At 36.5% G+C, this 25,749-nt stretch overlaps 4 protein-coding genes across 5 annotated transcripts; 3 read left to right on the top strand and 1 right to left on the bottom strand.

Annotated features, from left to right (window-relative positions):
- Positions 1–68: 68 nt before the first annotated feature.
- Positions 69–3,118, top strand: LOC116709017 (uncharacterized). Its single transcript, XM_032547238.1, has 2 exons — positions 69–2,164; positions 2,951–3,118. The coding sequence occupies exon 1, from the start codon at positions 959–961 to the stop codon at positions 2,120–2,122; it is 1,164 nt and encodes a 387-aa protein (XP_032403129.1). The 5' UTR covers positions 69–958; the 3' UTR covers positions 2,123–2,164; positions 2,951–3,118.
- A 27-nt stretch (positions 3,119–3,145) lies between these two features.
- nek9 (NIMA related kinase 9) lies at positions 3,146–14,463 on the bottom strand. 2 transcript variants are annotated; one of them, XM_032547236.1, is made up of 23 exons: positions 14,009–14,463; positions 12,797–12,974; positions 12,665–12,720; positions 12,511–12,581; positions 11,093–11,198; positions 10,817–10,948; positions 10,567–10,677; positions 10,397–10,461; positions 10,270–10,320; positions 9,991–10,183; positions 9,765–9,909; positions 9,470–9,670; positions 8,365–8,411; positions 8,104–8,265; positions 7,904–8,012; positions 7,653–7,814; positions 7,361–7,528; positions 7,217–7,270; positions 6,950–7,134; positions 6,089–6,235; positions 5,867–5,962; positions 5,728–5,781; positions 3,146–4,836 (listed from the first exon to the last, which is right to left on the bottom strand). In XM_032547236.1, the coding sequence occupies exons 1-23, from the start codon at positions 14,192–14,194 to the stop codon at positions 4,654–4,656; spliced, it is 2,862 nt and encodes a 953-aa protein (XP_032403127.1). In that variant the 5' UTR covers positions 14,195–14,463; the 3' UTR covers positions 3,146–4,653. The 2 variants fall into 2 exon arrangements, with proteins under 2 accessions (XP_032403127.1, XP_032403128.1); XM_032547237.1 differs by lacking the exons at positions 12,511–12,581; positions 12,665–12,720; positions 12,797–12,974; positions 14,009–14,463 and adding an exon at positions 12,253–12,498 and having other exon boundaries at positions 11,093–12,191.
- Positions 14,464–15,494: 1,031 nt separating this feature from the next.
- Positions 15,495–19,669, top strand: LOC116709018 (C-type lectin domain family 4 member E-like). Its single transcript, XM_032547239.1, has 6 exons — positions 15,495–15,622; positions 16,351–16,446; positions 17,036–17,302; positions 17,393–17,559; positions 18,140–18,276; positions 18,350–19,669. Exons 1-6 carry the CDS (start codon positions 15,574–15,576, stop codon positions 18,498–18,500), a joined length of 867 nt encoding a protein of 288 aa, XP_032403130.1. The 5' UTR covers positions 15,495–15,573; the 3' UTR covers positions 18,501–19,669.
- A 590-nt stretch (positions 19,670–20,259) lies between these two features.
- On the top strand, positions 20,260–25,745 carry LOC116709449 (CD209 antigen-like protein E). The gene is made up of 11 exons (XM_032547984.1): positions 20,260–20,431; positions 20,728–20,829; positions 20,921–21,181; positions 21,280–21,440; positions 21,522–21,655; positions 21,929–23,648; positions 23,814–23,927; positions 24,203–24,460; positions 24,782–24,945; positions 25,125–25,261; positions 25,374–25,745. Exons 1-6 carry the CDS (start codon positions 20,311–20,313, stop codon positions 22,098–22,100), a joined length of 951 nt encoding a protein of 316 aa, XP_032403875.1. The 5' UTR covers positions 20,260–20,310; the 3' UTR covers positions 22,101–23,648; positions 23,814–23,927; positions 24,203–24,460; positions 24,782–24,945; positions 25,125–25,261; positions 25,374–25,745.
- Positions 25,746–25,749: the final 4 nt, after the last annotated feature.

Genomic DNA, 25,749 nt, shown 5'->3' on the forward strand with positions numbered 1-25,749 from the left:
TATTTCAGTTTGCTTTATTAATAATTCATTAGTTATTTATTAATAAACATTGTACCTTACTTTGAAACTTTAGATTTTATCATACTGTCTTTAAACTGGTAATTACATGTATAATGATGCAAAGTTAAAATTTCTCATAACAGCTAATTTAGGATCTTATGAAGAACAAGAAATGGACTTAAAGTGGAGCTGAGCACTAGTGTTGCAAAAGTCTTGCAAAAGTGTTTAACTGTCACTTTTTGTCCCTGTACACCTAAAACATCAGTCTTACTGGTATTTCATATGATGGGCCAACACAAAGCAGAATATACACTGCAAACACACAAAATCATACAAAGTATTTTTGGGTCAGTTCTAGTACAAATATCTTAGTACACTGAAATAAGACAATACTAACTTAGGAGATACTTTTCAGCAAGAAATATAAGCATGTTTTGAATCAACAATTCTTCAATACAGATAAAAAAAGTACTACTGGCTATTTGTTTCACTCATAGCAAGACATCGTTCTTGTTTTAAGTGAAAAAATCTGCCATTGGAACTATACTGTGGAACGACTGGAGACGATGATGCAAAGAAGGATTCTTCATAAAATCAAGTAAATTATGGAGAACCCTACTATACAATAACAGTGAATTTTCAGAATTGCTGTAATACAAAAAGCTACAGAAGAGCCTTCCTGCCCACAACCATCAATGTCAACAACAACTCTTTGAAGAAAATTGTGTAATATAAGTTACAACATATAATTTCCCTCTGAGATTAATAAAGTATTTCTTGAATTGAATTGATTCCCAATAAAATACACTGACATGTGTGGTTGTAACATGAGAAATTACAAAAATGTTAAAGGTGTAAAAAGTCAAGTAGATAATATTCACCATTTATGTAATCTCATCTGCTTCCTCTTTTTTGTAGATATTTACAGAAACATCTAGTGGGAATTATCAAGAATAAGATGCTCAACAGCGATGAACACAGGGTGAATTTCACAAGACAATATGACTTTCAAAACCAGTGCAGCGCTGGAGATGTACAGTGTGATTTTGTCTTTAAGAAGAAAGCAGATGGAGTGGATCATCCATTTCCAAACAAGGCTATAATCCACAGACGAGCACCTAGGAAACAAGTCCCTCTTGGTTTGGATGATTTTGAGAAAATTTGTATTTCAACACAAGAAAGGAGCCATTTTTTGCCTGAAAAATATCATTCTGATGTCATCAGAAATACCACAGATTCAAGGAAAACTTCCCAAAGAATGCCCAGTGGAGAGCTGGAGATGGATGGAGAAATTTATGCCAAAGAGCGAATACTGCTGGAGAAGTTGGGGAAGGTAGAGCAAACAATAAGGAAATCAATACAGTATGACTGTAGAGACACACAAACAGGTGATGTGTTCAAGAGCAGATTTGAGGGGCAACACAGTGAAGAAAGCAAACAGGAAAAACCTAAAAAATCCAAGATATCTCACTTTATGGACATAGAAGAAGCAGACTGCCATGGCAACTTTACCAGATCAAGAAATAAAGAAAATCCCAGAACTGGAGATCAAATGAGAAACACATATGAAGTACAGCAGGCCAGTGGGGAAGTCAGTAAACAAAGAGCGAAAAGTATAACCCTGCAAGCAAAAGAGCCCCTCAGAGGAAAAACTGTAGGTGAAAAACATTACAAAATATGGGAAGAAGTAAATGAAAAACACAGTGAACAAAACCAGCCTTTTCTGGGCAACACAACTTGGACAAGAGAGAAGGAATACAAAAAGATGCTTCATAAGAGTCCCAATGGTTCAGGTGATAAGCAGAACATACACCAGAAGAGTGTTCTTAACCCTGTTCATAGAATGGCCACAGAAACCCAAAGAAGAGAAGAGAGAAAACTGTCTACACAATCAGCTCCACCACTGGTTTCCAACTGGTCTCAAAGAAACAAAGCTCAACAACTGGCAGCGCTCACAGAGACTTTTATGGCCGATGACAACTTGAAGTTTCTTCCCTGCGAAACCTGCAACAGGATGTTCCGAAGTGAACGGCTGGAGTCACATACCCAGATCTGTACAAAGCTGAAAAGATCTCGTCCAGTTTATAACACATCTGCTTATAGGAAGAAAGGAATAAAATAAGGAGAGTATTGGAAAACTCACATCACAAGCAAAAGTTCAGTGGTAAGTCAATGATGTCGCATCTCTAAAGGTACCAGGGTAAAAATCCTCTGGTGCTCAAGAAATTTCTAATACCAATTTCAGCATACTTTTAAAAGTTGAAGGTTTTTAATTACAGGCCCATCTCTATTTCAATAATTTCACTCAAAGTTTAAATCATATTCTATATAAGGTGATAATTAAAATGTCATTACATACAGGGGCATTAAAGAAATATATTGTGAAAAAGTTTGTTTTTGTCAAATTTCAGTAAATTAAACTCGTATGAAGAATTGTGGCACATAGAGTGATAGCTGTGTCAACCCATTATTTATTGTAATTTTGATGATTAGAGCTTACAGATAATGAAAACTCAGAATTCAGTGTCTCAGATAATTCAAGAGTCTAAGGGGGATTTTGAAGCAAAGAGCTATTACACACAGAGGTATATAGGACATGGGTTGCATTGGTACATGTAGAGACCACTGGAAGTGTCTCTCATGGAATAAGCAGAAAAAAGGATTGGAATATTAGTCAATCTTGCTAAAAAAAAAAAAAAGTCGATTCAGCATTCCATTAAACACCCAAGGTTGAAGGACTAGAGGAAACGCGGAGAAGCACATCATCCACGTTATTTCAAGTCCACTGTGAAGTTTTCAAAAATAAATAAACGCACCATGCTTAGGTGCTCTAATTAAAGCACCATTCTGTCATTGGATTTGATCAACATTCATATAGTCTAAGTGTGATTGCAAATGTTTAACGTAAATACTGTAACTGGCACTTAAACTGTTGTGTGGGTTTTTTTAGGTCATGAGGAAGAAATTACAATATCACAAGGAAAGATGTGACCTCTGCAGGGGTCAACTCCAAGCTGGAAATTAAAGGCCAAGATGACCCAAATAAAACATGGACCTTCAGATTTCCTGCTATCAAATGATTTCCTGATTCAGCATTTTGTGATTGCAAATTTTCTTCTAAAAAAAAAAATGAATGTACAAAAATAAATTTTTACCGTTTTAAGCAGCTTTTTTTATTTATTTCTCGCTTGTACACAAAACAAAAGAAACAGTCATGATGAAATATAAATGGACAGAAGCAACAATAGTCAGAACATTAAAGGCTAAAACAGCCAAATAAAACATCTCACCAAAGGGACAGTATTGTGATATCTGCAAACTTTCTAAATTCATTGGGTTGCTGCAGTTTACTGCACAGATATATCACAAGTGTACACTGCAGACAGCTCACATCCCCATGAGTTGGGGTTTATTAACTTTGAAGACAAAGATACAGCCATGGTCATAAGTTTCATGACAAAATATTTCCTTAGAAATTCAAAAGGATACAAGATAAAGTGCTCAAAGTAAACGCAAACACAATAAGAAAAAAAAAAATGCATTTTATGAATTCTACACATCTGCTGTAGAAAGAAAAGTAAAATTAGATAGAAAGGTCCAAAATTCACTGTCCTTTGCATTATTAGGACAATATTGTAGTAAGCAAAGTGGTACTGTCAGCTGTTTAAAAGAAGAGAAAATGACAATAGAAACAACAACAAAAAAACAAGTCTAGATGGTAAAATTATTTAAACCAACATCAAGACGGTGATCCCAAAAGATCTGAGGAATCACCTGCAAACGGATGAAAATCCTCCATCTCCAGAGGAAATGGAGGGTGGACCTACTGTACATACATGTCAAAAGCAAACCCAAGCTTCTCCAAATAAAATCAAATAACATACAGAACCCAATGAAACAGTTCTTTTATAAATGATGCAGGAAAGGGTACAATACATATTCAGAAAGTACGCAAGAAAAATAGCCTTGAAAAGCAACAAAGGAAAACTTCTAGCAGGGTCAGGTGTAAAATAAATGTTATAAGGACCACATAAAGCTCAGAGAAACTGTTCAAGTGTTCAGAACTCCCAAAGTAAACAGACACATGCTGAATTTAAGAACTCAAGAGGCATAAATGTGTTACAAAAATAAATCAGTAGTTTTATTGTGTTTTCACACAATTCTTTTTTTTTAAACCGAACATGCAAGTTTTGAAGTAATATATATTTAACTGAAAGGCAAGATGTTAAATATATATATTTAAAGAGGCTATATTGTTAAGGCCACTGAAGATAATCCACACAGTGAAAATATGTGATTTATAAGAGAGTCCTGCGTTCACACAAGCTGCCCACCTTCTCACGTGGGATTCATTAGCAAACAGTTGCAGGAGCTGGTCTTCACCGTTATGTGAATAAACACAAATATTTGAGTCTCAACTAACTGAAGACTCGGTGCAGAAGCCTTTCAGAGGCAGAGCTGACATCCAGACTGCCTGACAACCCTATCGTCAGATTGTCTCACAGATATTAAGCTTTGGTGGTTCATGTTGAATCCAGCCAACATTTCAGTCTGCCGAAACAAGCTGGATCAATACACCCCGGAGAAAGCAGGTGTGCACGTAATACACATTACATCATGTAAAACTGTATCATCATGTGTCTGGTTTTAACCTCACACGCTGGCTCCAGCTGATCTGCCGCCGTGATTTGTGAATCCAGATCTTCTCCCACTCCCTCCTTTGCTCGACATTGGTTCAGAACGACGGTTTCCATTTCTGTCTCGCTCTTTTTCCTGCAACGTGGAGCGATTGATTGCTGCCCAAAGCCGTTCGTTTTCCTTCTGCTGCTCCTTGATCTGAAAGGGCAAAAATAAACAGCTGGACTTCAATATTATTAGGTGTATTTTCCACAATACATGAACTAGTAGCGCAGGGGTGCTCAAAGTCAGTCCTCAAGGGCCGGCATCCTGCATGTTTTAGTTCTCTCCCTGGTGGTAGTAACAACCTTTTCTGCATGTCAGTGTTCCTCTTAGGCCTTCTAACGAGCCATCATTTGATCCAGATGCGTTAAACCAGGGAGAAAACTAAAACATGCAGGATGCCGGCCCTCCAGGACCGACTTTGGGCACCCCTGTTAAAGTAGCGGGAAGAAAATACAAATCAAACAAGAACTATTAAAGTAGCTCAAGAGAACTAATATTACAAAAATCTAATGGAAAATGCAACTTTTAATAAGTAATCAATTCTGGGAATTCAACCTCCTGCTAAGCATCTTCAGTACTTACTAGAGAACACTATCATTGTGGTCTTCCTCATGTTCCTTTGCCTTTAAACTTTAATCCACCAATAGTTGAATACTATGCTTCTGCTAGTATTTTATGATTTATCATGTTTGTTCAATCAGTTAGTGACTCTTTTTTTGTCTTTGCCGTATTTCTAGCATGCAATGAAACAATGCTAGAAATATGGCAGTCCAGATATTTGAGGTATTCCGTGTCAAACACACCTAAAACTAATAAAGCCCTAGATTGCATCAGGTGTGCCGAGACCAAATCTGAGTGCAAATGTGTTCTCCACTGAGTTTGAATCATTTTAACTGAGTTGTGAATTTGGATTATTTTTATTTATCTATTTAAAATGTTCCTCCATAATTTGTTTAGCAAACAAACAATTATGAATTTTGACAGTATATCTAATTTAGATGCAACTGTAGCTTGTAAAAATTGTGATGGAGAAAAAAAAATTACCTGTTTCTCAAGCACCTCAATCCTCTTCTCTTGATGGGCAAGTGTTTCTTTCAGCTGTAAAATGTGTTGAATTGTCATTCATACTCAGGGGTGAATTAAAAGATCATGACTTGCACTGATGAGTGAGTGAATCTTATACCTGAGCCACCTCACTGCTTGCTTTGCAGCAGGCACCATATTCTCCATTTGTGCCCCCATCCAAACATTTTACTTTGTCGTAGCTCATCCGTCTTGTCTGCAGGGCCAGAAAATTAATCTTCAGTTTTGAACCGTTACAAAAGCAGAATTTTGAACAAACAGATCATGATTTTGTTTAAATAAAAAATAATAAAATATGAGGGTATTTTACCACTGATCCTACCTCGTTGGTAACAGCTTCTGCTGCTGCCTTGAGTTCTTTCAGCTCTTCATACGGCCGAGTTACGCTTTTAGAAAAGGAGGCGAGCTGACCTTGATCAGACTGTTCAGACTCATCTGGCATTGGGATAAACTCTGCATCCTCAAGTTCCTATTAGGCAAGAACCAAATACAGCTTTTATTTTTTTAATAAGTCTTGTACAAACTGGAAATAAGAAAAAAAATGCTGTTGATATAAGACGATATTCTGAGTGATTAGATCTGGACACTTGAGACTGGGAACACTGAAACTCAAAATTCCCATCCTTTTTTGATTAACAAATCCACCAAAAGCAAGCGCTATTGGTTGTGCTACTAAGAACAGCATTTATGTGTTGAGGTATTTAAAAATAAAAACTACTTGAAAGAAAACTATATTTTCTGTGACAAGTCAAGACTTATCTGTAGTTCATTTAAGCTGCTGAAGAGTGAGCGAGAGCAAGACTTACAGCAAACAACAGGAAGGTTGAACGGACTACAGTAAATAATTTTGTGCTTTCATCTTCTGCCTGTCGTGGAATATCCTGAATGTGGAAAGTATCTATGATACATTTCCTTGAGAATTCATATTGCTACTTCTGTGTCAGTACCGCTAACTGAGCTAATTGCTAATATAAGACAATGAAGACAGTTTGAAATGTAAAACCTTTTATCCCTTTGTCTAACTTTTAATTTACAAGCACAAGCCTGCTTCATAACAACAGCCCGATTGTAGTATTATATGATCATGCATCTACTATGCTGAATAAATGACGACTGTTAGCATTAAGGCAAGAAAAAAACAATCTGAAAAATGTCATGTGACTGGTGCTGCTCTATAGCAAACCTTTCTAAGCCACAGAGGACAAGAACTGTTCCCGGTTTGGTTTCCAAATGTCATCATTGGTGCTTCCAGGAGGTCCTCTGTGTTTACTTCTCGAGTTCCCCCAAGACTACCGTCACGACATTCTGTTTCCAATCCAAGCTCTACGTCCAGGTCCTCCATTGACGTCGACGTCTCCTGACCAAGCCCTTAATGTAGACACAATCATACAGAGCCATTAGGGCAGTCCAAAGATCACTATTTCTGTTTGATGGTGACTAAAAGGCATACCAATTGATATTCCACTGCTGTTTGAACGGATGGTTTTCGAGTTGAGCACTTTTTCTAGAAAATAGAAAAAAAGAAAAGAAATGATTCTTCTGTTTTGATTTATTTTGTCAGAGAAGTGTTTTCAATGCGTTTCTAATAACTTACCCATTATGATAATGGTATGCCAGCCACGGCAGGAGAGGTCAGGTACATGGTGAAGGGAACCAAATATTGGCCTCGGCATGGCAGGGCAAACCTCGGATCCAAATCCTTTATCTGCAGGCATTCCAAGTCTCCCATTTCCTGCATTTCCCCATGCAAAGATCTGGCTGTCTGCAAAGGGAAAAAGCAGTGTGACACACCTGGTGAACCAATAATCTGATGCAAGGTCACAAAGTTTGACATAAAACCTTAACAGATGGCAGCTACCATATTTTGTCCAGGAGACTTTTCTTACCTTCAGTGGCTGTGATGGTGAATCCATCTCCACAAGACACTTTGCTTATAGTCTTCCCTCCAAATGGTCCAACAAGGACCTGGACACCTTGGTGCCGCTTGAAGTCTTTCACACCTAGCTGCCCGTACTTGTTGGAACCAAAAGTGATCAGACGACCTCGTTCTGCAAAGCCAGAGTAAATAAATAGTAAAAAAAAAAAAAAAAATCTGTTTAAAAGTGTAAGATATTCTACGTTTGGGCATCTGCCGTACCATCAATGGCAGCTGTATGGGTCTTCCCAGGAGCTATGACTTGGATTTTGAAGCGGGACAGCTGTTTGACCAAGGTTAGAGTGGTGATGTATGGTATCCCCTGGTAAGTCTAAGAAGTAATGATAAAAGAAAGAAAGTTCATGAACACATCTGCATCAGCTTGAGCCTATTGCTACAGAGTCACAGGTACAACCTATTACCTCTCCTGAGTGGTTTTTGATACCAGAGATGCCCTGGTTCAACCCCAGCTTGTTGAAATCATTGTTTCCACATGCCAACACTTTGCCCATCTCTGTTAGAAAGAAGGTGCCATCGCTGCCACATGATACTGAGGAAATGCTGGCACCTCTAGGAACTTCCACCTAAAAGAAGAAAATAGTGCACATGACCTCAGATGGTAAGAGACACAAACACTAATTCTTTTCACTGGGATATATTTAAAACATAGACGGGAGTCTTACTTTCATCGGAGAGGAGAAATCATCCTCACACTCAAGGCCAAGACGCCCTGCGGCAGCAAACCAGAGACATAAATGCAGGGTACTTCAGGTTTTTAAAAATGCTTCACTACAATAAACCAATTGAATGTAACGTTAGCACACTGAAGGAAATGTTGTCCCCACCTTATCACTTATCCCAATTACAGGAACTCTTGTTGATCATACAAGTGCAAAGCTGGGAAACTCTATGATCAATGCTTGCTATTCCAACTCCTGACTTGCCAAATCACCGTTGCAACAAGTAATAACAATTCAACTGCACCAAGGCGGTCTTAAGCAAATTAATGCTGAAGTAAATTTACAAATTCACACGGAAATGTCAAAATTTGCACAGAATCAAAAATAGTAACCTAAACAACCAAATTAAGCAAATTATCTTCAAAGAATTTTGGCTCTAAGTTACAATCTCAAAACCGAAAGTATATTTTGGGTATTTTTTTGTGATAAACAAAATCAAATTAGAGCATAGCTATAACATGGAAGGAAATGAATAATTTTATCTTAACAATGAGATTAAGAAAAGACTGATGTACATTTGTAATGGATCCACCAGAACCACCTATCAGACTCATAGGGTGTGGCTTTACCCGCTTTGTACATGCAAATGGCTCAAACTCAGTCAGATTAATAGAGAGCAATTTTCAAGTCTTGAATCAAACTGGATGTTTCTACCACATCAATATGCTCTTTCTAAAACATTCCAACTTAGCTCCATTAGTATGTTTAGTGTTGCTTAGGACAGATTTTTGTCCAGGATTTCTCTGCACTCAACCAATTCATTTTTCCACCAACTCTGATCAGAGTCTCACCAGCTTGTTTGACCGTGGGGGCGGTGCGTTCAGGGTGAGGTGCAGTGTTAGTTTTCCTGCCACACATAACATTTTACATGTGGGCGAAAAAGACCCACATGTAAAATGCCCAGATCACCCCCCCTTCTTTTTGTCTGCCGAGTCCTCTACATGTGTCGTGGCAAACTGAGAACTGGACATTTTGTCCTTTTACTTTCTGTTGAGCTACAGCATGAAGGGTGTTACCTGCTGTAGCATCAGAACAAAACACTACGTACCGTACTCTCCACAGCCCCATGAGTAGATGCTACCGTTCTGGGTCAGCACCACAACGTGGTTGTCTCCACAGGAAACCTGGCGGACACGGTGCTCCTCGAAAAACACCAGAAGCACCGGCTCCAAAATTTCATTGCCCATATCACGATCAACACCAATGCAGCCGTAATAGTCTGACCCGAACATGTACAGCTGATCTTCGTCTGCATAAGAAGAAGCAGAATTTTTTTAATGAAAATCTTACAGAGCAGCAACCGAAACGTGTTTCGGTGAGTTTTGTATGCATTTCTAACCCACCCGTTACACAGGCAGTGAAGTCGGCCCCACATGCAACCTGCCGGATTGCCTTCCCCTGAAGCTTCTCCACCCTCTTCGGCTGCCGGTACGACGCCTGGTCCCCGTGCCCCAGCTGGCCCACCATCTTTGCTCCTCCTTGCACATCCTAAGAAAGCAAAAAGTTGTTTTAAAATAAAAAAGAAGAAACATTACAATATCTGCTTTACGGTGAACGACTGGTACTTACAGCCCATGTGTACAGCTCCTTTTCCACAGTCACCACCGCAAAATGATTCTCTCCTGCACACACGTGTTGGGGGCTGCTGCCAGCTTTGAACGAGTCGAGCTTCTGGGGGGTGAATTTCCCTCCTCCCCAGTAATAAACCTCCCGTGAGCGTGTCGTCACAACGGCAACAGGAGTTTCACTCACTGTGCTCAGCCTAGGAAAGGAACAGAATCACAACATAGGACTTAAATAATGACAGTGAGGCTTTTAGAACATTTAACACACTGTATGTTAACTTACTTTGGTTTCTTCATTGCCGAATTCAGCATAACAACTCGCTCATCAAGCTCCCTAACAGAAAGACAAAAATTCAGGGAAGGATTCAAATTTGCAGGCAGGTTAATTTACGACTCATAAATGGTCTTACTGTCGGAGGCAGGAGATGAAAGGCTGGTCCAGGATTTCGTCAGCTGTTGGCCTCTTTGTAGGATCCTGCAACACAAACACCACATGATTATCAAAGGGGCACTATTTTTACCCAAGACTGTTTATTATTAGAGGCGATTCACGATAAGACTGATTATTCCCCTCGCTCACTTGATTGAGGCACTCGTACACTAACTGGATCAATCCACTGGTGTAACAATCTGTGTTCACATCCATAGTCCAGTTTCCTTGGACGATTTTAACACAGAGGTTTAAAGGGTTCTATTTGGACAGAAAAAGAAAAGAGAAAATTATTATAGCAGGAGGTGTAGGATGCATAAATTTCATGCATAAAATTTTATGCATGATGTTAATTTCACGCATAAAATCCAATAAGTCACAATCAACCAATAAAACCCACCGTGGCATCAAATGTCTTTCTAAGAGTCAAGACTTCAAAGAGGACACATCCCATGGCCCAAATGTCTGACTTGAAGTTGTACTTTGCACCCTGGCACAGTTCAGGTGACATGTAATAAGGAGTTCCCACACACTGCAGACAGCGTGAAGAAGGAGACAGAGTTATCTTAAGACATCATACAGTGTTTGTTTTAATAATGTCAGAGGTAAACTGAGAAGGTACAGTACAATACAGAAATTAAGTTAAACAAATGTTTGAGGATTGAGAGGGACTCACTGTCTCTGCCATTGAAAACTCAGAGTCTAGCTTCTTTGCAAGGCCATAATCTCCCAGTTTCATGAGGTTGGTTTTTGTTAGGAAAATATTCAGAGTTTTGATGTCTCTAAAAGAAAAACAGACCAAATTAACATACATCTGTCATTTGTAGTGGCTTGTGAAAATACTTTTTAACATTTTGTCGCATCACAACCTTAAACTTAAAAGGTATTTTTATTCAGATTTTATGGAATAGACCGACACAAAGTAGTACATTACTTACAAAAAGGTAATGGCTTTTAAAAGTTTTAGAAATAAAAGCCTGAAAAATATTATTACCATTTGTATCCAGTCCCCTGTGAATATCTCTATAGAAATCGCCAATTAGGTGAATGGAATCCACTTTTGTGTAATTTAACATCCTTATACATTTAGCTGTTCCGTGGAGATGTTTTAAACGCTGTGATATTATAAAGCAACATCTCAAACCTTTCAGATCTAACTGAGCACTGTTTAATCTATCATCTAAAAACTGAAACTGTGTGGTACATTTTCAAAACTACAAAAACACGGCCGTGCAGGCCAGGAAAGAAAAGCATAAAGGAAAGAAGCAGCCAACTGGTTTAAAGTAACTCTAGAAGAGCTGCAGTGATTCATGGCTCAGGTGCAAGAATATATCAACAGAACTATTGCTGTTGTTGAAAAAAGCTACATGAAGAGTCTTTGCAGTTCATTGCTATTTGTGTTTTTCGAAGAATGTACTAAACAAAAACGGGACGTTTTGGTCCTAAGGCAGAATGCAGGAAGACAGGAAGCAAACATTGCACATCACATTGAACAAGATTCCCTAAATGACTTGAGTCAAATTCTCTTGTCTCAATTCTTTGTTTACATTGTACAATTTCAGACTGTCCAACCGCCTAATTGTTTTTCCCAGGGGGGCGGTTATTGTGCTTGCATGGGATGCTTCTTTTAAATTTACTGTGATGCAGAGAGCAAAAAAAAAGAGAAAAAAAATTAAAATATGAGAAAGACACACAACGTTATAAGATTAGGTTTCAATCAAAACAAGAGGGAATCAATCAGCCTATGCACAAAAACAAAGCTAGGTGTACAACACCTAGCTTTGTGTTGTACACCTGTCAGGAATAACTTCCGTTCAGGAATAACTTCCGTTCTACAATGTCAGGAATAACTTCCGTTCTACCTTTATTTATAAAATCACTTTAGAAACAAAAATGTTGGCCACTGAAAATAAACTGTGCTACTCTGTGTCAGTCTACCAAATAAAACCCCACTGCAGTACATTGCAAATTGGTTTTGAAACAAGACAGGATGTGAAAATCTTTGAGAAATAATAATTTTGCAAGCCACTGAAATGAAGTGTTTCAAGCAAACACATGGCCTGCAAGATCCTCTCAATAACAATAACATCTTACCTGTGTATGACCCCAGCCTTGTGAATGTAGGCCACTGCTGAGGTGATTTGGTACAAGTACCATATAACAATCTTCAGAAAAATTAAGGAGATTAATAACATAATCACAAATATCTGTATTTGAAATGAACAAACAAAAAATGATGATCCTGCACCTCTTCGGAGAAAAGTTTTCCTCTCTGCTGGATGATTTTGTCATTCAGATTTCCTCCTGTGAGGACAAAGCCCTTTAGGACTCTCTTTTTAAACTAATTCACAGAGCGAACCATGAAACTTTATTTTCTTACCATTGCAGTACTCCATCTCGATCAGCAGAGTGTTTTTATCCATGAAGTGATTGAAGTACGCTATGATGTTGTTGTGCTCCAGCATGGAGAGGATGCTTATTTCATTCATGACATCTCGGCGCGTCTTTTCCGAGAGCGAGTTCAGGTCCACCTCCTTCCACACAACTAGGGAGTTATCCTGCAAACAAAACACAGCACAAGAAAATGGCTGAAACAAATGCTGGTAATTGTTACTCAAAGAGTGCAGAATAAGACTAAAAGGAAATACGAGAGGATATAACTCTAATGTGTCTGATGGCAACAAACAAAAAAATTAAATATAGTAATATTTACACACACACACTCTAAAGGGCATTTTAAAGAAACTAATTAAACAAACAGTCTTATTTTTGGACTGTGGGAGAAAGCTGGAATACTTGCGGAAAGTGAGGAATGGGATTTAATCTTTCAGTAAACTAAAATGATTTTGCATTTTCATATTATAGGATGAACAATGCTCATTTATATGCTTAAGCCTTGGAATGCTGATTGTCTGGTCCTTGTTAATGTTCTTCAACATACCACTGACATCCTCACAGAAAAGCAGAATTTATACTGAGATTAGACTAGAGGCATGTGAACTCTACTAGTCAGGTCAATGACCTGCATTTAAGTGTATCAGAGAAACGGGGGTAGAATACAAATTCATTTCAAAAATACTGTAATTCCAGAAGGAATACACATGCTCCTTTAATTCATATTATACAATTTTCCACACAGAGATGTTGTAGATGCTGTTGGCAGGAAGGATCTCTTGTAGTGGTCTGTATTACAGCAACCTCTCTGGCTGAAGATTATTGTATATCAGTATCATGAAGAGGATCCTCAGCGTTTTCTCTAATTTTCTTGATATTATGAAATAACCTTCTCTCACAATAATCTGAGTAGTTCCCAAACCAGAACCAGACTTCTTTATCGGCTTGTTTAGTATTTTAACCCCCAGACTCACAGGAGCACCATGTGTTCAGATATTTAATTACTAAGGTATTGAGAACTAATTGTCCCTTCATTCCAATTCACAATTATGTACTAATTATGCACAAAACCTCCAATAAAGTGCATTAAAGTTTGTGTCTGTAAATTGTCAACACGTGAAAACATGTTAGAGGAAAAAGTACTTCAGAAAGACTCTGCGAACTACATATTGGTGTAAATTAGCTTTAACCTACTTACCTCTGTTCTTCTGTACAGAGTAGCTTCACCAAACGCCCCCTTTCCGAGGATCCTGATAGGAATGTAATGCAGTTTCTCCTCTTCGCCATTAAATGTGCCTGAAGCTGATCGCTCGCTGACCACAGACCCGCCGCCTAAATCCGAGTTTAGCGAGTCGAAATGTCTCTCATAGTCCTCCAGAGACATTTCTACTGGGGGATTTGTTAACCACGGACAGAGGGGTGGAAATAACCCGACAAGGCCTAACGACAACACTTCATGAAATACGCATATGAAAGTGCGCAGGCATGTACCATATTAGCCCTTTTCGACCACAAGAAGAAGCTGCTAGACCAAAAAACAGGACCAGATTTCTCCAAGTCGCATGTAGCACACACAGCCACAGATAGATAGCGCAGCCAAATGAGTGCAACTACATTAGTTACACAAACATCAAGTACAACACATGATGGTGAAGGCGCTCGTTTAACTTTTCATTGAATTCCCAAAATAAAGTATTCCAACTTTAAATGCGTTATGAAGTATTTTATTGTGAAAGCAACAAGAGATAACTTCCGGTAAAGTTTAGCTTCTGTTCTAACGATTAGCTTGATTTTTGCTAATCTGTTAGCAACAATGACAACCTTCAGCTGAAATTAACACTTTTTAAAACTGCCAATGGATTGTTATTCTGTTCTAAGAAGCAGACTTTACGTGTCAACTTCAAACATCGGAGGGAAATTGAGTAAAAGTTATCTTGGGAAAAGGAGTTATCTTGGGCAACTACTGCGTCACTTCCCAAAGCACAATACCGGAAACTATATTACATTTAATTTAATTTTTGTTTTCATAGCTTGCGTTTGAATATTTTTATTTTTTGTGATCAGAAAATGAATCAGCGGAGACATAAATGTATTTTTATGCTAGAAACAATCAAACAAATTCATAGAGAGAAGTAAAGTCTTTTTTTTTTTTTTTGCACATAGGCACCTAATTCTGCAACCATCAAAAATATGACTGTAGGTAGCGCTGTTTTCTCTGTACAACTCAAAGGTGTTCTGTCATCTATGTCTGCACCACAAATATATGTTTTAAAAAATCACTTATTCAAAATTATATGACAGAGAATTAGGTACTAACAGAGAAATTTAGGCAGCACATTTTTGGTGATAATAGCTGTTTGGTGAATTAAACTTTAATAAACATGTATCATATAAAATATAAAATACCTATACAAAAAGCCTCTCTCTGGATTCTAATTTTATTATTTTAAACATAAGACTAAAATCAACCTTAAATTTCTACTAAATATTTTTTTAAATAAACAAAAAGCAGCTGGTATTTGAATAATATAACCCCTTCTTTTCTCTTTGGTTTTATTAATGGTTGCTGATAAGAAAATTCTGTTAACAAAACATACATGAATCAATCAGTACATTCCAGTCCATATTTCACTTTTTTTAACTGTCTCAGGACAGAAAAAAATTATATCCATCCTCCTTTATAACTGTACTTCCACTGCTAGAGTGTATAAAAAAGGAAGAACAGACAGATACTAGTCAGTATCGTTCTAGGGGTGTTCAGCCATGGAGCGCCAACAGAACTTCAACAGAGATGGACCTCTCTGTGGACAAGGTAAGGTCTTAAATTAATCAAAGGGTCATTTGATTGATTTGCACTTCCATTTAAAACCGAAAAAGGATTACTATTATGCTTTCAAAATTAGGTGGTAGAGATAGCATGAATATTTTACTTCATATTTTACCAGAAAACCCACAAGGATAGAGATTAGGTGTATATTTTCACCATTGTAATATGTGACACACATATTTATTTATTTATACATCTTTATTTCCTTAATTATTAAAATTTGACTACCGATGAAAGATATAGGATATTTAAAGGCTATTAACTGTGTTACTAAAAAGATAGATAAAGAAAATAAATAACTGGCTGTGAGTATAGTGGGCCAGAAGTTCTGCAATTAATAAATTAAATGAACCATTAAATAAATAGTTTTTATTCCTAATAAATGAAAAATGAAAGACGATAATTTAGTAAGTAATCAAATGTAGAAATAATATCAAGAATTGTTTTATATATTGGAGTTTTGGTCATTCACATTTAAAAGCCTGCATCCAACTAAATTTTAAACTCTAAATATTTCTTTGCAACTTTTTGATTTGGAAGCTTACTAAAAATTTTTGTTAGTCATTTTATTTGCTTTTGGCTTTTAGACTGCTCCCACTTTACTAGATATAATACAATTAAAGTCTGCGAGATGAAAGTTTAAATTACATTTTTAACATGAATCCAAATCATGTATATAATAAATTCCTATATATTTTGGTTAATAATTCCAGGAGGATCTGTACTTGGAAACTACAAAGTGATCATTGTGTGTCTCGGACTGCTGAATGCTGTGTTATTCATATCTGCCGTTGTTCTTGGTGTTAAATGTAAGTACGACATTTTATAAAATGCTTATTTCCTCATTCAGAAGGATTTTTCTAAAAAAAGAAAAACAACAAAAGCTATGTTTTGTAACCTCAAATTGTTTCAACATCCATAAATGTCACAAACTTGGTTGTGACATAAACTTGGTTTTTAACTTTATTTGGTTTGCAGGGTTTATATTAAATTGCTTCTCAGAGGTTTACATTCACTCATTGCAACAATAAATGCCATAATAGCTTTGTGTCTTTAAAGAAAATTTTTGACCACATATGTTTTAGGTTGGAGTGATCATACAAAAACAACTTCAGTGTCTCTTTTAAAACTATTACTGAAAACACAAGTTTGACTCTACAGTGAATTTCTCCTCCATTTCAAACAGGGTCACAAAATGACTCACTCACACACACCCACACACGCACACACAAGGGAGAGTGCACAATAACTTTAAACTTTTGCTCCTATTTGAGTTTTTCTTTAGAACATTTAAATTGCTTGTGGTAACTAAAAAACCTTCACATGCATCTTTAAAAACTCAGCTGTAATATACTAATGCTTTGCCTTTCTAGAAGTATTTTTTTCTCATCTGCTCAGGTGCTCAAGTCAAACAAGCCTCTCTAGAGGTTTCCCACTCACCTGCATCTGAGGTCATCAGTGAGGTCACTTTTCTTCACAGCAACCACAGTGATGTGATCGAAGCTGAAAAGCAAGCCATGAGAGCATTGGCAAACGCAATAAAAAATCACACACAACTAAAGGAGCAAATTGAGCAGCAAAAGATCATCAATGATGGATATCAGAAGCAGGTGGAAGCTCTGCAAGTGGAGAAGACACACCTGCAGGCCAACATATCGGCTTTAGGTCAGACAGAAACGTTTCCTTCCAAATTTTTTCTCTTATATATTGTGTAGTAAGGTAGCTAGCGAGACATAAATAACTTGTTTATTTCAGGTTCAACTTGTGGCAAATGTCCTCTTGGATGGCGTATTTTCAACTCGAGCTGCTATTTCTTTTCTTACACTGAGTCCACTACTGTGAAGAAGAACTGGCATAAAAGCAGAGAGGACTGCATCAAACGTGGTGCTGATCTTGTTGTGATTGACAACCAGCAGGAGCAGGTGGGTTGAAAAAAACTACAAAAGTTGTTTTTTAAGAGATAAACGTCTGGTGAGAAATGTAAATGTGTAATCTTTAACTTTGGTGTCAGCGACACCAAAGTTATATCATATCTTCTTTATCATTGTAGCCCTGATATAGATAAAAAGCAGTAAAATAAATTGATCTCTTACAACTGTGCATAAATGTCACTGAAATTTTGGGAACAAAAATCTTGAATTTGAGTACATTTATTATGTTGAGGAAAAAACAACGAGAAATTGTTTTTAGCAAAGTAATTTGTGGCACAATTGTGTCTACAATAACAATTATTCTTTTAAAATAGATATAAGTGAAGTGATTTTTTTTAGTGAACATCACTATGTGTGTTATTGTAATGTACAAAACTTCAGCAGAGTGGCATCCTGGGGTTATTTAGACCTGTTTTTTAGGCGCGGGGCCATGGATTAATTTTCCAATTGTATAATTGTGCAACATTTATATAAAGTTTTTTTTTGTTTTCTTTTACATCTTTTAGAGTGGCCAGCAGTGTGTATGACTTGAAAAACTGTATTGTTTCTGAACATGTTTGTGCTTTTGCAGGAATTTATCAGTCATACTATTAATGACATGAGAAGTGGTCGTGATGTCTGGGCAAGTGGATTCTGGGTAGGCCTCACAGATAAGGAGACAGAGGGGACTTGGGTTTGGCTTAATAATGTCACGGAGGTCGAACCAAGGTTTGAGACACTGAACATTTTTTTGACTTTTTTTTTTTTTTGCTGTTTTACTCAAAACTTTCATTTTTCAAAGGTATTGGATGGATGGGGAACCAAATGACATGAACACAGGAGAGGACTGTGGCGTTGCAGTATACAGCAATGAGAATCCTTGGAAGACACGTTATGACAGTGCCTGTCGTCAGAGACAGTTACAGTGGATATGTGAAATCAACCAAAGCTGAAAACATGTGAAGCAGTTCCTTACACTCCCAAAGATAAAGGATTTCAGTTCCAAAAATGTGTACTTTTTACTGGCTTTACTTTTGAAATGTTCTTATTATGATTTTAAGGTGTTTTGAAAGTTTTGACCCCAGTATTTTAACCAATATTGGATCTTGTGTACACAGGTATCTTGCAGATTTCAGCATTACAACCTCAAAAAGTCATTTGGAGCAAGAGAAAGTCACATAATTGTGATTGTGTTTTTTCAGATTTAAAAAACAATGTATGAGAGCTGTCATGGTCATCAGTACTTTGATTTTGTATTATGGTTATTTTGTGTGTGATTTTGGTTTTGTCACCGTTGGCTGTAGCTATCCAGTTCATTCCACAGGTTTAAAACTTTTAGTTCTTGTGTCCTGTAAATTCCATATTTCTATACGTATTTTGATTCTGAATCAAGCTGTGTGTTTTAGGTTCTTTTGTTCCTTAATAAAACTTCAATTCCTGTTATTTTTTAAATTATGCCTTTACTTGAGATTTGTTCTATTTGCTTACTGTTTGTCTTGTTTCGGAGTATCTTTATTAACTTTGAATTGGTATTTTGCTATCTTGTAAGCTTGGACTGCATTCTGTTTTGGACACAGCAGAGAACATGAAATTTGCAAGTGAGTTGTTGACATACAATTAATGTATTAACACTTGCTCTCGTGAAGCACCGCATATTTCCCCAAAGATCATCTTTGGAGCTACAGCCCTTCGCCGAGTTTCAGCCCTCCAGAGGACCCCAACCCCACACCTTCCCCACTCAGTTCCTCCAGACTATTAGCAACAGCAATTAACAAACACCTGCTGACCTCATAATTGGAACTACTTCTTAGTGCAAAGATCATAAGAATGGTTGTAAATGGCATAATGGAGGGGCATTGTTGTGACGACGTGCAGAAGGCAGTGTCGGACAGAGTAGGAACTTTTAAAAGAGAGACAGGCTAATTTCAAGGTGTCAAATTTCTGTAAAGTTATGTTTGATTTGTACAGCATTAAAATGGAACAATATGCCAGTAGAAAACATAATACCGTCCCTTTAAATATGTTTTTATTGCTCTGATCTAATATTCTAAACTTAAATGTTATTTTCATGAGCTGTAAATGGAAAATCACCACAATTAGCAGAAATAAAGAAAAACATCAGCCTGTGTGTAATAATGTGATTTCACTTAATGAATTGATTTACTGAAACTAATATTCATGACAGTTGGTGATAGGTTTATTTTCACAGAAGTAAAGGAGTCAAGTAAACAACACACAAAATAATAATATGAAAACATAACCTTTCAAATAAACTCACAAGTAAATGAACTTAGATAATTTTTCTAACAGTTGGAATAGAATCAAAGATTCTGAAGTCGTTCTGTAAATAAATATTTCTGACCCTTTAATTGAAACTGAAATCAATATTTCTTAAAACGTGTGAAAGAAATATAAATGGACTGATATCAGTAACATATTTACGAGGAATAGCTGGAATATGAAATGATCCTTACAATAATTTTGCAAGAAATTGATCTGAATGGGTCATTTTTGGATACTAGGGTTAATTTTTCAAACAGTAACAATTACACTCTTAAATGGATAAGATTTTAGGAAGCATGGTTTGTCATTTGGGTAGGGCGGTTCAAGAATAATTTCACTTCTCTTTTCAGGAGAAAACTGAAATTTAAATTTAAAACTGAACATTCATCAGAATTTTATTACTGATGAGCTCAGCAAAAGCAGGTCTAAAATAATCCATGCATTCACATGTCCATGACTGAGTAAAGCTTAACAAGGACAATGGAGAAGACACAATCTCAAGGTTGCGATTCTGATGGATTTAACATGCTGATTTGTGAAGAGGAATTCCACGTTGAAGATCGTAATTCCTTCCACATGTCTAACCCAAGCAGGCAACCAGGTATGACGGGCTGAATATTCACAATATGCACTTTTACTTATGTTAGAAATTTAATCTCCGAAGATATTAAGCTGTAAAATTCTGCAGTAGAATTTATTTAAATAAGATTACATACATTTTAAAGCAATATAGCTTTAGAAATATTTTTTAAACGTAGAATAAAAAATTAATACTGCATATAGCTGAATGCAAAGCTCAAATATTGTGACCTTTGACATTGAGATGTCTATATGCTGGACATAAATATAACTTGTAACTGTTTAATTTCGTTACATTTCTTTATGTTTTGTGCTTAGTGACTTTGTTCACTCCTGGGAGACGTAGCAGACTGGCTGCAGTAATCTTGGTGCTTCTTGCTGGTGTTCTACTTATACTTGATATTGCCCTGGGGGTGCATTGTAAGTTGTGCTGCTCTGAAAGTTGCATTTCAGTAAGAATAGCTGAAAATAATATTTCTCATAACAGAATGATTTTCTTCTGCCTTTGCAGACAGTAGATTGCAAGAAACTCACCTCACACTCAAAGACACCGAAAGCCTTGGAAAAGACCTCGTCGAACTTCATAAGCAATATAACACAGCAGTTGAGAACATCTATGCTGCTCAGAAGCAGCTGGACGGTGAAATGAAGAGTCAGAAAGAAACCAAGTGGGAGCTTGAACATCAGACGAAAAGGACTGAAGACTACAAAGTGCTCATTGAGAAAGTTACACAGGACCTTGGAAAACTGAGATCACAAGTACCAAAAATCTGTGAGACATGATGCCACGTATATTTACTTAAAGCTTTGATGGAGTTGTGTGTATTTCATTTTACACATTTTCTGTAATCGTGCTATTATCTTTGACAGCGGATGGCTGCACTCACTGTCCTCCAGGATGGCTCTTCATAAACTTGGTGTGTTATTACTTCTCTTCTAACAATGCTGGGCTGAAATCATGGCAAAAAGCCAGAGAGTTCTGCCAGATTTATGGAGGAGATCTTCCAGTCATTGACACCAAAGACAAAGAGGTTAGTTAAGATTTTTGATGTCTACATTTAGTAAAATAATGATTTTTTTTAACCAATTACATTTTATTTTTCCTCCATTAGAAGAAAATCGTAAATTACTTGTTAAATCATGGTCAGGATCCTTCAGAAACCAAAAGTGCTTTCTGGTTTGGACTGAGAGATTCTAACGAGGAAGGCACCTGGCATTGGTTGGATGGAACGTCCCTAGTTGAAGGGTAGGAGTTTATTATTTTAAACAATAATTTCTCATTTACTTTGACAAGGACTTTAACTTGTGATGGTATCACAAATCTTTTGTTTATCATTACATAACAAATAATCACAATTAATTTTGAACATATATTTAGAATTTTTGAAAAGTTGCAAGCCAAAACTACTGAAAATAAGTCATTCTTTTCAGTTTGAACAATTGTTAACACAACTGTCTTATTTGGAAAATGGTGCTGATGGATTTTGGTCTTTTTATATTAATCTGTTATTTGTTACAGATACTGGAATGTCGGGCAGCCAGATGATTATCACAACGAGGACTGTGCAGCAGTGTACCCTAATGAAAACTTCTTCAGGGCCTGGAATGATTTAGAATGTGGATCCAGACAAAACTGGATTTGTGAGAAAGCACCAACTTATGAGTTCCTAAACGGGACGAATAATCAATAATCTAAATATTGTGTGCACTTACAGTATACCTCCATAATAAAAGAAAAAAAAATCCAGTAATGCCACAGCCTGTTGAGGTGGAAGTGCCTCAACAAAAGCTGTAATTGTATATCATTAGACAAGCTTTCCGATACATGCAGCATTTCATAGCAAGTTGTCTACTAATCTGCATATCTATGTATGTGTGAAGATTGTAAGTTTGACTGACTAAAAGAGTCTAATTAAAATGTGCTTCTAATAGTCAGACTAGAAAAATGCTATATGACCAAAGTCCATTTAAACTCCATTTACAGATCTCCATTCAAATACTTACCTTTTTTGACATTAGCCTTAAAAAAATATAAACTTGTTGTCATTGTGCCACATTTGTTATGCTTTTTTTTGCAAATATTAATCTCATATTTATTTGCTGCATTTCTATGAAAACATTGTCAATAAATGTCATCTTAATATATTGGTGAGTTTAAATAAAGGGCCTGCTTTATACAGCAATTTAAGATACATTGCAAAGAGTAAAAAAAAAAAGAAAAGTCCAAAGCAAGGCTAAGGTAATTTAACCAAGTGAACTAACACAAACTATGATAAAATATGTTAAATTAACTTTACAAACTAATGCAAGATAAGTTATTTAAACTAGTAATACAAACAAATGTCACCTTGTCTGCTATATTTTTGCATTACTAGTTCAGTTTATGATAAATTAACTTAGAAAAAATAAGCAAAATAAATAACACAAACCAAGCTCAAATAAAAGATAAATTAAGATAAACTAAGCAAAGACAGAGTAAACTAACACAAACTAAGTTAAGTTAAACTTACCAAAACAAAAATAAAATTCAAGTTAGTTACTTGTTCCAATATTTATCTTTGGTTATTTTGTGGGTGAATGTAAGGAAGGATTTAACTTCCAGAGCTACAAAACAAATACAGGAGCAGCATCTCTTTAACAAGAAGGAACATTTGTCAATATAGCCTTCTCATTTTAATGAGATTTAGAACTATTTTCATCTTTAGATTATGGATTCTAAAAAAGGTATTCAATTCAATTGCTCCCTCTGACTCTCTTCTCACTGTTTCTTTGAGACAACACTCAAACATCCTGGAAAGTGCTGCTGATTTACTTTATGAGAACTTATTTTGGCTTGAAAGATATATAAATCTTAATACAACAAGATACTGATTGTATTTTTTTCTAGCCCTGGCAGTTAAACACAAACACATCTATAAAATGTATTTATATTATTCAGCAATTAAGCCATACAACATTTTGCAACATGTTTGTATTAAAAACATTCAAAAAGTATTGGTACAACAGGTCTACTCCCAGTCACACGGTCACCAGAATGCCATTTAAAACATGATCATACGAGCCTGTGCCTCTTATCACTAGTTTGAACAGGACAAACAGATCGATGTGGACTACTAGCAGTGGTAAAGTGCAGGATTCAGAGTAAAAAAGAGAGGAAAAGATGTCGTTTGAAGGAAAGATTTACCAAGATTTGACCACGGATGAGGTTTCACCTTCTCATCGACGAACATTTGGACAAGGTAGCGTTTTACAATGAACTTTATTACAGCTTCCCAACGTTGCTTCCCTTTAACATTCTGTTGTTTAGCTTATCCAGCTTTTTAAAATTTTATTCTTATTTCTATTTTGTAAATTCAAAAATACAGAATTCGCCTTGAAGATTAACACTGATGAATATTTTTAAGCTCTGTTTGCAGAAATTGGTGAATATACATTTCAACACCAGCGTCTGGTTGTACTAAGCTTGGGCCTGCTAAATGCTGCTTTACTGATTTCTGCTGCTGTCATTGGGATTTACTGTAAGTATGAAAATCTGTTCGTACACGACTGTTAAGTTACCAAAAAATTTCTGAGCTGATTGCCACACTAATAGGAAGTCAGACATTGTGGGTATGTTAAAGGCTACACAAATAAACATTTTTCTGTAAATTTTAGTAACCTAAAATGTTACAGTGTTATTCAAACACCCACTTAAATGTTGAGATCTGGACCAAATGTATTAAGCAGCAAGCTTCTTCTTAAGCCAGACAGCAATTTTAGTTTGTGTCACCTTACTCAGTTTTTTATTGTACAGGTGCTAACGCCAAAGACCTTCAGGTTCCTGATTTAGCAGCTTCACCCCTCCTTGTTGAGGTGAACTTTCTCCGCAACCACACAGAGATAATAAGACAGAGAAAGGAGGCCCAGAACACACTGGAGAAAGAGCGTGCCAACCATGTTCAACTAAAGCTGGAAGTGAGGCAGAAAAAGACTCTGACTGACAGCCTTCAAAGGAAAATTAGCATCCTGCAAACAGAGAAGACAAATCTTCTGTCCAATACATCTGCTCTAAGTAGTTTTAAGTTTCTAAGAAATACATTTTCAACACTGTCTCTTGCAGGCATTCATTAAATCAAACAATTAATCATTATATGACTATTTATAGAGTACATTTACAATTTTTAGATACACATTTAGATACAATTTATTTAGAGGCATCTCTACTCTGATTTTTGCACTACTTTGTGTTGCCTGTCATAAAAAATTTCCAATAGAATATATTGAAGTTTGTCAAAAAATGGAATGCCTTTGGGATACACAGTGCAGCTTTTCTTGTTTTCAGAAATCAAAAAGTAATAATAATAAAAGAGCTGTCTTGATTTCTATTTAACAGAGAAAAACTGTGGCAAATGCCCTTCAGGATGGCTCCTACTAAAAACGTCATGCTACTACTTTTCTAACTACGAACCGGAATCAAGAAAGAACTGGTCAGACAGCAGAGCTGACTGCATTCGCCAAGGAGGCGACCTGCTCATAATCAACAACTTTGAGGAACAGGTGGGTCGAAATGTAAATCCTGTTTAAAAGGCCTGAATTATAGCAACATTGTGAATTTGTCTAAAACACAGAAAGAGGCCCTGAAAGAAAGGGTTCACTTTACTAAGCTTTTGTTTTCCTTTTGCTTTCGCTATGTTTCGACAAGTAATGCATTATCTTATATGTCGTGTTGTTTACAGCAACTGATAAGTACAAATTTTCCGAGGATAGACAGCAGTAGCATGTGGTGGATGAATGGGTTCTGGATCGGGCTTAGTGAACTGAATCATCTGGGAACGTGGACATGGACAAACAATGTGACAGAGACGTCCGTAATGTAAGAATTTCAATGACTGTCATTATTAGTCTTTCAAATAACCCATAAAGAACATGATAGCTTCTAACAAACACAACAGTGAGATTCTCTGAGTATTGCTTAAATGTCACAGGTACTGGAGAAGTGGGCAACCCAGTCATACTGGACCTCAGAGCGGGAACTGTGCTGGTTTTCATTACTATGGAGACACTATCAGGACTTGGTATACTGGAAACTGCCAGCAGCATCTACTGAACTGGATCTGTGAGATCAGGCAAAACAATATCTGAAATCATTTAAACATGCATATGAACAGCCTGAAGACTTTTGCTAACCATTCTAATCTGTAATGGTTAGCAAAGATTTCACAATTCATTAACTGTGTATTAAACAATCTTTTATCAGTTTAGAGCATTTCAGTCAAAGTTCGACATGTGTATGTGTTGCACTTTCTATGCTTGTGTAATTAAAAGGAAGTCTTATTGCCAAAATAAATGTTAAAAAATAAA

The sequence above is a fragment of the Xiphophorus hellerii genome, chromosome 19, assembly GCF_003331165.1.
Source record: "Xiphophorus hellerii strain 12219 chromosome 19, Xiphophorus_hellerii-4.1, whole genome shotgun sequence".
Taxonomy (NCBI): Eukaryota; Metazoa; Chordata; class Actinopteri; order Cyprinodontiformes; family Poeciliidae; genus Xiphophorus; species Xiphophorus hellerii.